At 47.3% G+C, this 12,789-nt stretch overlaps 1 protein-coding gene and 1 long non-coding RNA gene across 9 annotated transcripts in view; one reads left to right on the top strand and one right to left on the bottom strand.

Annotated features, from left to right (window-relative positions):
• LOC134980185 (uncharacterized) overlaps nucleotides 1–2,942 on the top strand; it is a 42,817-nt gene extending 39,875 nt beyond the window's left edge. For 4 of the 5 annotated variants that reach the window (XR_010190348.1, XR_010190347.1, XR_010190351.1 and 1 more), the window contains exon 6: nucleotides 1,095–2,942. This is a non-coding gene — a long non-coding RNA (uncharacterized LOC134980185). The remainder of the gene's footprint in view (nucleotides 1–1,094) is intronic. The other variant, XR_010190349.1, reaches the window with a different exon arrangement.
• Nucleotides 1–12,789, bottom strand: part of ANKRD35 (ankyrin repeat domain 35) — a 51,904-nt gene that overhangs the window by 21,937 nt on the left and 17,178 nt on the right. For 2 of the 4 annotated variants that reach the window (XM_063946876.1, XM_063946877.1), the window contains exon 1: nucleotides 3,402–3,536. The exons of 1 other annotated variant lie outside the window; for it this stretch is intronic. In XM_063946876.1, coding sequence (XP_063802946.1) covers nucleotides 3,402–3,521 — 120 coding nt within the window. In that variant the 5' untranslated portion in view covers nucleotides 3,522–3,536. Of the gene's footprint in view, nucleotides 1–3,401; nucleotides 3,537–4,909; nucleotides 5,141–12,789 lie in introns of those variants that run through there. One more of the 4 variants, XM_063946879.1, reaches the window with a different exon arrangement.

Genomic DNA, 12,789 nt, shown 5'->3' with positions numbered 1-12,789 from the left:
CCCCTTGGTGACCCCTGTTCCCTGATGCTGAGCCATCATACTGTGCCCTATATCAGATCTAGTAAAACTCTAGATGACCCCCTTGGTGGCCCCTGTTCTCTGGTGCTGAGCCATCATACTGTGCCCTATATCATATCTAGTAAAACTCTAGATGACCCCCTTGGTGGCCCCTGTTCCCTGATGCTGAGCCATCATATTGTGCCCTATATCAGATCTAGTAAAACTCTAGATGACCCCCTTGGTGGCCCCTGTTCTCTGGGGCTGAGCCATCATATTGTAGTAAAACTCTGATTGTTCCCGAGCAGGATGCTGACATTGTCATGCTGCAATTTCCTATTGACCTGTAATAAAATCCTGATCCAACAATGGATAGTGAGGCACAAAAACTTTCCATTTAATAATAGAGAAGGTTCTTTATTCACGTTCTGGAACGATAAACCGGCCAAACCTAGTTATCAATAATTCCTGATACTTACAGGGACAGTCACACATTTCTGCCTGAAAATATTCATCGTTATCATTTTGTTGTGCTCAGTACAACCGCTGTTAGGCGCTCTATACACAACTCTTAGTATCTGCGCTCCATCAGTAGGTTTCCTTGCTGCTGTGTGTGGTGGCTGTATCTGTTCTTACACTGCACAGTGCCACTCCTTTCACTCTGTATACTGCGTTCTATTCTGCATCGTTAGCAACTACACAGTAGCACTTCTCCCCTCCCATATTCAGGAAGTTATTGTCACTACGTACAGGTCAGAACATTGTGTGGTGTCTGAAATCCTCTGTGCTGCTGAATGTAACGCTTAGTATCTCTATGTACACCAGGGGTCTTCAGCATGCCTTTACAGCAAAACGGTGGCAGGGCATGCTGGCATGTGTAGTTCCATAGCAGCTGGAGAGCACCATGATGACTGATTAAACACTAGGTGCAATCCTGAGTATCCCATTTTATATATATATATACACACACACACAGTGAAATTGTATTCTATATGGCAGTGGGAGGTGAAGTTGATCAGTGTTTATATACTGAGAAAGGTGTACTGGGCTATTGTTATATGGCACGGAAAGATCACAGTGACGTCTCCCCTCCCCAGCACCTGTTCCCAGTGAATGTCATTGTGCGTCCCCCACCCACACCAGTGAGATTGCTCCTACTACATCCCCGCTCTCAGCATAACAGCTGCCACCCTCACAGGAGGAGATAAGAGGAGGCAGGTTGCAGACACCAGGCACCAAGGGTCACAGACACTCGACAGACACCTGATCAGGGGCCAAATCAGGCAGCCACCAAATCCGTCAGCTCCCATGGAGGTTTTATCCAGTGGAAAGATCAAGAAAGATGAAGAACTAAACATGGACTTCTATACGACCCAATTTTCTAGTCCCCTCTTGACCAGCACAGAGTGGCAGTAGCCATGTTGTAGTCCGTACCAAATATTAATGAAAAATCAGCCCATCAAAAAACCCGGAACGGTAACACACAGGAGTCCTTAGACATAAAGACCACCATTCTTAAAATATACATCCGTAATACAATAGCTAACGAGCTTCTCTGACAGGTCCACACGATCCCTTCAGAAATGGATTAGTGACACCTGTAAAAGCGTGTGGTAACACAAGTCCAAATACCACAGTCCTCCGCCACTCTGCCCAGGCCTTAGGGCCTGTTTACAGGATAATGCTTAGCGTCACTCGGCAGAGCCAGTTTGTCTGGAATGTCTAGCGGCCATCTTGTTCCTCCACGAAAGTCTGCAAAGCTTGTCCTCAAACCGGTGCCTGTTCCTCAGCCAGGCTCTGGACTTCTTTCCTGTCTGGTGTACCACAATACACCCTGTGCGCAGGCCCGAAAATAATGGCTCGATCCCATGCATGTGCGTGCACATGGGACTTTTCTAGGGCTGAGCTCTAAGTCCTGGGGCATGACTGCACAACAATGAACGCAAGTGTTCACCGCCATCCCGATGTACACTGTCTGCGGCCACAAGTGCGCGTTTTGCCAAAAAAAAAACATCCCGATGTACACTGTCTGCGGCCACAAGTGCACGTTTTGCCAAAAAAAAAATCTTTTTTTTTTTTCACAACTTCAGACGTTTCAGAGTCTCAGAATGAAAACCAAATGCAGGTTGGGATGGATGGAGAGCAGAGCATGTTTTATCCAGATGTGGGAACACTGCCCGGGATTCCTGGATGCACAGACGGAAATCTCTACATGTGGACGCCCAGCCGGCTCCGCCAGTCAGTCAGCTGTAAAAACCACGAGCTAGGCGCCAAGACGCGACGATCCACCATTTGCCTTCTCCGAATATATTCACACTGAGCAATGCTGCTGCATTCCAGTAGCATGTTCTGCATTACCCCCTTTGCTGGGCGGCTGTGCCGCGTCTCCACTGCTGCCTTTTACGTCATCTTTGAAGGATCACCTATGTGGAAATGCGAGTTCTCTATCCAAAGACGTACCGTTAATATTGACAAAAAATGTTATCTAGACCGTTCACATGCGTTATGCAGATAAAAGTTTGACATAATGTTTTAATGTCGGGGGCGGTGCAGGAAACTCTGCCAGTAATCTAATTAAGTACGCTACAGGAAGCCTTTGTGAGCCTAAAATGTCAGATAACAATAAACAATAAGATAACACGCTCAAATATAGCATCAGAGGTCTACGGTTCTCATAAACTCTCCCAGTAAAGTATCATGTACAGCACGCACACCGTATACTCATTCACACTCGTATATACACAGGTTGAGTCTCCCGTCCCCAAATTGCTTGGGACCAGAAGTACTTTGAATATTTGCATCCCATAATGAGATCTCTTGGGAATGGGACCCAAGTCTAAACACGAAATGAATTTATGTTTCATATACAGATTAAATGCATAGCCTGAAGGTTATTTTATACAATATTTTTTATGATTTTATGCATGAAAGTAAGTTTGTGTACATTGAACCATCAGACAACAAAGGTGTCACTATCTCAGTCGCCCTCAAAAAAAAAGTTGAATTTGGGATAGCAGATTTCCAGATATTGGAGATTCAACCTGTACATATATCAGGGGCAAATGCAGGATTTCTAGAGGGGGGGTTTCCAAGTGCATTCCACAATCTCCCACTCTAAGGAACATTGGAGCAAGTGCTGGAGTCTGGGGGAGCGGTAGAAGAACCTAGTAACACCCCTGGATATTAATGTATACATTGGTATTTTTATATACTGGAGACTGTATGGAATACAGTATTTATATTTAACACTATAGATGGTCTATGGTACAGGCTGTACTAAACATATTTAGCGGATATCCATAAAATAAGTGGTCATGCAAAGGTTAAACATACCATAATAAATACACAAGCATAATATCACAAGTAGAGACAGAACTGCAATTCCCAAGCACACATTCTCCCACCTCATGATAAGGCTCCTGTCTCTTCTGCCTGGCAGCTAGTCTCTGGTCCAGTGCACTGATTGAGGGCTCCGTTCCACACACACAGCAAACTCTGTAGGAGAAGTTGCTACCACTGGGCATGTGCAGCAGCTCTGCTCTGTCCCTTACACTGCATGTTGTGGCAGCAGCACTAGTAATTATATGATATACTATTGTATTGTCCTAATTCGAGTCACTGGTCTAGTTATGGGAGGTTTCCAGGCAATTGGAAACCCCCCCCCCCCCCCCCCCCCCCCCCCTCTACCATCCCCACTGCATTTGCCTGTGTGTATATATACATAAAAATGGGGTCCCATGACGGGGGCTGCAAACTTAAATGTATTTATCAATATATGAACCAAGACCCCATTGTCTATTACGAGTTTATGGTGAATTCTGTATTTAAGCAATGTGGTCACATACCATATTGCAACCCGGAGCTGGGAGTGACGAGTGCGGTGGATTTGTACGCCAGACCTAGGAGTGGTGAGTGCAGTGGAGTAATGCTTTATATATACATAATATACACACATATGGTTTCCCTCCGGAATGTCTCAGTCACCAGGAACATGTCAGAACTGTTCCTGTAATAATCCCATAACTTGGGCACAGAAATGGAAAAAGCCCTTTAATGCTGGCACTTTCGCCGCGTCCTACACACCGCACTGACCTCCTAAATCTGTCGGCGCCACAAGCTGGCAGGGCCACGGTGTCTAATTACAGCCAATTCACCGGAGCAAGATGACATAATTAAAGGGCCTTCTGTACAGTCACGTTACAAACGAGAGACAGAGAGAGAAAGAAAACGAGCTTACAGACAGCGCACCACTGACGTTGGCACGCTGTATTTGCACACTTCAAACAAAACTCCAAAACTACTACTTTGGACCCTGGCAAAGGACGGCGGAGATGGCCAAGCCAAACTTTGCATGGCAATCCTTTCTGTCCACTAAAAGGAATCCCTGCCTGAAAGCAAGTTCTGTCTGTGGCACCCGTCGTTGCGTTACGCCGTGAAACATTGTGTCCATCTGGTGCCCGAAACGTCTGGCGGAGGCTTCCCCCTCACTCCCATGTCAGGTTACAGTTAACGGGTGCAGCAAACACAATGTTTTTCCATGTCACTACTGTTACTGATTGCTAACTGTGGCTGGCTGAGCAAACAACTCTCGCTGACAGCATCCAGCACGCCAGGCTATGTTCCTGGCAGTACTCACCACTGAGATACAGTGTCGCCCAGGCATCCGTGTACATGTTACGCTGAACATAAGTATCTATCTATCTACAAACACTCACACAAACTGTGTCACACATACAACTAGACAAGTGACTGCAACGGTCCCAAGTGCCCCACGATTATTTTTGGCCAGCACCGTTCTCCCTTTTCGCCGCAGCCTGACTTCTTCCTTACCCCCTGATGAATACGTCCCCTCCGGTACAGAGCAGGGTAACCCTCTACCACCTGACAGACAGACAGACAGTTATATACCTACAGGGAACTGAGAAGTGGAGCAAGAGAAAATCTTCTTCATCCCGAGTTGGAAGGGAAAGTGTTGCGAGGGTCCTTTGGAGAGGCGCTAGTCGCTCATGGTGCCCTGTCCTGGCTGCGGGGACAATGACATGCCTTGTGACACAGATAGCAGCGGTAAACACGCACTCAGACAGACAGATATGCACTGAAAGCCTCCCAGGGTAATGGGTGTCTCCAGCCTGGATGCTGGAGTGAGGAGAAACCTCCCTCTCACATGTTGCATTGAGAGAGGAAAAAAAAAGAAAAGGCAGTCGCTTAACACCTCGAGTGCCGCACGGTACACAGGGACATCTTTCTGCTTTGGGTTTAAAGGGACACAGCGCCTCAAATGCAAGATGACGCCAGAGGGAAGGTATGACGTAACATTGATGAATGGGGGTGGGAAAGAGCGGGACTGTGGATCCTGCGTAATGACGGCTCCGGGGGGGAAACATTTACAGTTTGGAATCAAACCAGCTAAGGGAAGAAAAGAAAGTCAAGTAAAAAAAAAAAAAAATTTGCGTATAGATTCGGGAGCATGTCTGTTAAAGGGAGACGAGCCCTACACCCCGCCCGAGAAACCGTTCTGAGGACCGTATTTAATAAGAATCTCGCCAGTACAGGATGGCGCTAATGGAGGAGCCTTATGGGGATTTTTTTTTATCATATTAAATAAAGTATTTTTGTAAATTTTAGGTAAATATTTTTTATTTTATTTTTGTATTTCTTTTTAGGCCTTTTACAATTTTTATTTTTCTAATATCTATAATATTTTACTTATAGAGGAACTGGCAGCGTAAGTCCGAACTACCATGGGGAATATTTACTAAAGTGCGGGTTTTCAGGTGTGGAGATGTTACTCATAGTAACCAGTCACATTCTACTAATCACTTATCTAAAGGGGGGTACACACAGAGCGATAATCTAAGCAATCTGACTAGATTGCTTAGATTTTCAGCAAGATCGCTCCGTGTGTAGCCCTAACAGCGATAGCGATGCGCAGCCCCGCACATCGCTATCGCTGCTGCTAGATTGGCCTGCATGCAGGCCAATCTAGCGGGTCGCTCACTTCACCCGCTGGGTGAAGTGAGCGGCCCCCCGTCTCCTCCCGCACGCTCAGCACAGATCGCGCTGTGCTGAGCGCCGGGAGAGATGTGTGCTGAGCGGTTCACTCAGCACACATCTCTCCAGCATCGGGCCGTGAGTACTGGCCTTAACACATTCTAGAAGATAACGGGGTCTATTCATGAAGTAGTGATAAGAGTGGAGAAGTGAGCCTGTGGAGAAGTTGCCCATGGCGACCAATCAGCTGCTCCGTACAATTGTATAGTGCAAAGTATAAATGTTACTTCAATGCTGATTGGTTGCCATGGGCAACTTCTCCACTGGCTCACTTCTCCACACTTTTCACTGCTTCATGAATCTCCACCTTTGAAAACTCAAACTTTAGTAAATATGCCCGCTAATGTCACTCTCAATCAGATCTGCTGCGATATATAAGATGGATTCTTGCTGTGCTGCGTAATTGCGCAAATCCCATCACTGCGCACCTGGGGGGGGGGGGAGTGCTGACACAATAACATGTCGCCATTCCTCACAACAATTAGGGGTCCAGAAGCAAGTGGGTGGGTAGTAAGCACCATCTGATGCCATTGAAATGGGGGCAATTGGGGGGTATGCGTCACCACCATTGCGGCATTTCCCCCTTAGAGCCATAAGATCATACAAAGTGGGCACATATGAGCTAAAACAATATTCATGAGAATTTGACCTACCCACTCGCTAGGAAGCAGTGACGTCGCTGAGGCACAAAATGCCTCATGCCTCCTTAATGAATGAATCTAAGTAAGTGACATCTCATCACTGGCGGGAGGGCTCAGAGGTCATGTCATCTGTCACTGTGATACACCCGTTACTCCACAGCAGCTGTGTACAGTTTTTATTAGCACCCATTTATAATCTCCCCATTTCCTAGTTGATAGTCTGATTGTTGGACCTGCCGACAAAATGGCGTCTTCCACTAGTAAACTATTGATTGTATGCTACCAGACCACCCTGATGTATGGCGCCTATTCTAACATCCTTTATCACAGCTAAGCCGGCACCTCGACAGGTTGTCACGCAAATTTAGCAACATAGTTCAAGGGGTAGCAATGTAACCCATAGCAACCACCTGCAGATGAAGCCATCTTCATCTTGGTCTTTAATAGGATTAATTGAGCCAGGGCAGTCGGACTTAATCCCCTGCTGTAATGATTTAGGAGGTCATTCTGACCCGTTCGCTTGCTGCGTTTTAACGCAGCAGATTGAACGGGTCCCTACTGCGCATGCGCCGGCGCATGCCAGACGGCTGAAGGCCGTAGCAGGGATACGATCGCCTCTGCCTGATTGACAGGCAGAGGCAATCGCTGGGCGGGAGGGGGCGGAACGGCGGCGTTTGGCCACCGTTTCGTGGGTTTGGTCCGGCCAATGCAGGTCTGGCCGGACCGAACAGGGGGCGGGCTGCAGCGACTGCGTGATGTCACACGCAGCCGCTGCGGGCCGGGGAGCGATGAGTAGCTCCCGGCCAGCACACTAAAGCTGCGCTGGCCGGGAGCTACTCTTGAAGTGCAAAGGCATTGCCGCTGTGCGATGCCTTTGCACTTCTGTGGGGGGGGGGGGGGCGGCACTGACATGCGGGGCGTACTAGCCCTGTGCTGCGTGTCCCCCCGCATGTCAGGAAAGATGAGCGTAGCTGTGCTAAATTTAGCACAGCTACAATCAACCTGGAATGAGCCCCTTAATCCCCTGATGTAGTGTTCTCTCTGTATTGCATTGCATCTGAGAACAATAGATGAAAGGCTTATGCTAATAAACCTTGGTGTGCCTAGGTGCAGCAGAGAAGGCTAGATGATCGAGGCTCCATCTGTATATATCATGGTCTAAGGTTGCTATAGTTACAGCAGACCATTGCCCCCTAAACAATAATATAATCCACTCAGTGAAAACTGGATTTCCAGGTGCCCTGCAAACAATATGATTTTCCTGTCTATTTATAAACCAAAGACGTTGAATTATTGTGCAATTGAAGACGCTTAATAGTGTAGGTTTCAGCTATAACGAACGTTCTCACTAAGTTTTGCAAGAATTTATGAATCATTTCCCACGTGACTCCCACACTTTCATACTCCTTATTATTGTTTAGCAGTGGGTTAGTCCCCCTTTGTACATGCCAACCAATCAGCATTGATGTCACTTTTATCAAGTGCATTCTATAAAATTATATGTAGCAGCTGTTTGGTTGCCATGGGCAACTTCTCCACTCTTTTCACTACTTCATGAATAGACCTCGATGTATTTGAAACTTTTGGGATAATGGGGGTCATTCCGAGTTGATCGCATGCTGACGATTTTCGCAGCGATCGGGTTACTACTGCACATGCATATGCACCGCAATGCGCACGCGCGTCGTACGGGTACAAACAGCATCGTTGTTGGGCAATGCTTCTAGCGACGTATCCATTCGCACAGGTGATCGCAAGGACATTGACAGAAAGAGGGCGTTTAGGGGTGTCAACTGATCGTTTTCTGGGAGTGGTAGGGAAAACGCAGGCGTGGCTGGGCGTTCGCTGGGCGGGTGTCTGACGTCAACTCCGGGACCGGACAGGCTGAAGTGATCGCAAGGGCTGAGTAAGTTCAGACCTACTCTGAAACTGCCAAAAGCGTTTTCGTCCCGCTCGGCTGCGCAGGCGTTCGCACACTTGCAAAGCGAAAATGCACTCCCCCGTGGGCGGCGACTATGCGTTTGCACGGCTGCAAAAAGTAGCTAGCAAGCGATCAACTCGGAATGAGGGCCAATGGCTCTGGATAAGTGATCCTGCGCTTGTATTTTCCAGTGGCGAGCAGATTACGGACACTGTGGTGTACGGCGCAGATTGCATTTTTAGGTTGGCACTATGCGGCCCTCCCAAGGTCATCCGCTAGCTCTGAGCTACTGCGTGACCCTCCACAGGCTCTGGGCTCACCCTTAGCAGGTGCAGCGCAACATAGGGTTAAAGAAGGACGACTGCTGCCGGCTGTTAGGGGCGGTGAGTCCCCAATGATTCCGCACGCACCCCGTAACACATTCATCTCCAGTGAGACAGGGCCGGGCCTGCCTGGTAGGTGATGACGGTGTGTCCTTTATTACACTGATAAAGAGATGAGACCCACAAACAAAACATCCTCAACTGGGTGTCAGAGACCGAAACTGGAGCGCTCAGGTTGGGACACGCAGAGCCGGCTCCCTGTGAGTGTGATGAAACATCTGTAACTTTCTCAAAAGTCTCAACATGTATCTCCATGCCAGAGCTCCGGGATAATCACATTAGCCGGCTGTGCAAACTCTTGCGGAAGAGGAAACTACTCTGACATAAAAGTGCTCTTACATAGTTCTGCATTTAACGATCTCAGCCGGGCAAAGGAAAGCAGACGGACAGCCTAAAAATACTCCAATTGCAGAAACAGAGGTTCTCTTATACAGCAGATGTTCAGGAAGCAATGGTGTCATTGATATCCATTGTGTGTATGTGTGAGATACTCTGCAGAATATATATCACTGTGTGCCTGTCAGGGGAAGATAGGACAGAGCAATGTTCTGCAGATCATTAGAGAGGTCAGTAATGTAATAATCTGCAGGATATATCACTATGTACCTGTCAGGGGGTAGATGGGACAGAGCAATGTTCTGCAGATCACTAGAGAGGTCAGTAATGTAATAATCTGCAGGATATATCACTATGTACCTGTCAGGGGGTAGATGGGACAGAGCAATGTTCTGCAGATCACTAGAGAGGTCAGTAATGTAATAATCTGCAGAATATATCGCTATGTACCTGTCAGGGGATAGATGGGACAGAGCAATGTTCTGCAGATCACTAGAGAGGTCAGTAATGTAATAATCTGCAGAATATATCGCTATGAAGCTGTCAGGGGGTAGATGGGACAGAGCAATGTTCTGCAGATCACTAGAGACGTCAGTAATGTAATAATCTGCAGAATATCACGCTATGAACCTGTCAAGGGGTAGATGGGACAGAGCAATGTTCTGCAGATCACTAGAGAGGTCAGTAATGTAATAATCTGCAGAATATATCACTGTGTACCTGTCGGGGTAGATGGGACAGAGCAAAGTTCTGCAGATCACTAGAGAGGTCAGTAATGTAATAATCTGCAGAATATATCGCTATGAACCTGTCGGAGTAGATGGGACAGAGCAATGTTCTGCAGATCACTAGAGAGGTCAGTAATGTAATAATCTGCAGAATATATCACTATGTACCTGTCAGGGGGTAGATGGGACAGAGCAATGTTCTGCAGATCACTAGAGAGGTCAGTAATGTAATAATCTGCAGGATATATCACTATGGGGTTCACTACGGCTGGCCGGCGGTTGGGCTCCCGGCGACCAGCATCCCGGCGCCGGGAGCCCGACCGCCGGCTTACCGACAGCTTGGCGAGCGCAAATGAGCCCCTTGCGGGCTCGCTGCGCTCGCCACGCTACGGGCACGGTGGCGCGCTACGCGCGCCACACTATTTTATTCTCCCTCTATGGGGGTCGTGGACCCCCACGAGGGAAAATAAGTGTCGGTATGCCGGCTGTCGGGCTCCCGGCGCCGGTATACTGAGCGCCGGGAGCCCGACCGCCGGCAAACAGAAGACCACCCATCACTATGTACCTGTCAGGGGGTAGATGGGACAGAGCAATGCTCTGCAGATCACTAGAGAGGTCAGTAATGTAATAATCTGCAGGATATATCACTGTGTACCTGTCAGGGGGTAGATGGGACAGAGCAATGTTCTGCAGATCACTAGAGAGGTCAGTAATGTAATAATCTGCAGGATATATCACTATGTACCTGTCAGCGGGTAGATGGGACAGAGCAATGTTCTGCAGATCACTAGAGAGGTCAGTAATGTAATAATCTGCAGAATATATCACTGTGTACCTGTCAGGGGGTAGATGGGACAGAGCAATGTTCTGCAGATCACTAGAGAGGTCAGTAATGTAATAATCTGCAGAATATATCACTGTGTACCTGTCAGGGGGTAGATGGGACAGAGCAATGTTCTGCAGATCACTAGAGAGGTCAGTAATGTAATAATCTGCAGAGTATATCACTGTGTACCTGTCAGGAGGTAGATGGGACAGAGCAATGTTCTGCAGATCACTAGAGAGGTCAGTAATGTAATAATCTGCAGGATATATCACTATGTACCTGTCAGCGGGTAGATGGGAGAGAGCAATGTTCTGCAGATCACTAGAGAGGTCAGTAATGTAATAATCTGCAGAATATATCACTATGTACCTGTCAGGGGGTAGATGGGACAGAGCAATGTTCTGCAGATCACTAGAGAGGTCAGTAATGTAATAATCTGCAGAATATATCACTATGTACCTGTCAGGGGTAGATGGGACAGAGCAATGTTCTGCAGATCACTAGAGAGGTCAGTAATGTAATAAACTGCAGGATATATCACTGTGTACCTGTCAGGGGTAGATGGGACAGAGCAATGTTCTGCAGATCACTAAAGAGGTCACTGATGTAAGAGAGAGCATTTATCATTGTACATATGCAAATCCACTTCCCATATCACTGTGTGGCATGCTTAGTATTAAGTAAACACATGTATCCTGATCTGCTTTACAATCCAAATCTTAGTGAATGTAATCAGCAGTGTATTGAGGACATGACACCGACACGTATCAGAAAAGCCGACACATTGAATGAATTCCCACTGAATCCAGGTGACGTGTCCCTGCATGTGACTGCCCTCTGGTAGAGGATGGCACGGGTGGTACAGCTGGGGGGGGGGGGGGGGGCGCAGTGGCTTGATGGGTGCTGTGTCGATGCGATTTGTAGCGAATTAGGAGCGCTCTGATGTCGTTTCATGAAGGGGACAGTGACAGGAGCAATGTGACAATATACTGGGGCTGAAATAAATTACATTTAAAATGACACACTCCCCTCCTAATTACAAACTACACCCCCATTCTGTTCCGAGTATCCCCTGTAATAGATCCAATTTCAACACAATGACGCCTCTTGGCAAATAAGCTGAGAGCACTCCCACGGCTGAACGGTGCTTCGGATTAATACAATAGTAACAAGTTAATAACATGAACTCTTACACATGTTCCTTCCAACACACACAGGGGTTAGTTAATTAGTTAGTAACATAACAAAATTGACCACTCCCTTACCAACTGAACCACACCCTCATTTCCCAAGGGCACACCTCCCTCATTTGACAGGCCACACCTCTTTTCCAGCCTAGCTGTGAGGTGTGTAGTTCTGTTAATGTAAATATACAGAGAGGTGCGTCACCCAACCTCCAAGCACTATACTAAAATATAACGTTTCCTACTTCCTAACGCCATGTATCAGTACATTCATTGTAGGAGAAGGGGCATAGATGAATACTGAAATAATGTCTGTCTGTCTGTCTGTCTGTCTGTCTGTCTGTCTGTCTGTCTGTCTGTCGACAAGATCCAAACTGCACCAGGGAGTTTTATATCAGAGACTTATCATTACTGTGCATGACATGGACCTCACACCGAGACGCCGCATGAAGGCTGAGAATGCCTCCTGCTGGGGGTGAGAGACACCCCTATAAAACCTTGCGCCCCCCACACACACACACACTTCATCTAATTTAAGTATTTCTGATGCGTAAAAATAAATTGTGCTTCTTCCCTGCTCAGCAAAAGACGCCTAATATGTACTTGCCGGGTACGGGTCATTAGGTCGACCATTATTGGTCGACATGCAGGAGGTCAATAGGTTGACATGAGTTTTTTTACGGTTTTTGGTGTCGTTTTCTTCGTACAGTGACGGGGAACCC

This window comes from Pseudophryne corroboree, chromosome 12 (assembly GCF_028390025.1).
Source record: "Pseudophryne corroboree isolate aPseCor3 chromosome 12, aPseCor3.hap2, whole genome shotgun sequence".
NCBI lineage: Eukaryota > Metazoa > Chordata > Amphibia > Anura > Myobatrachidae > Pseudophryne > Pseudophryne corroboree.
Note: the sequence above shows the minus strand (reverse complement) of the source record. Positions and strands in the feature narration are given on the sequence as shown.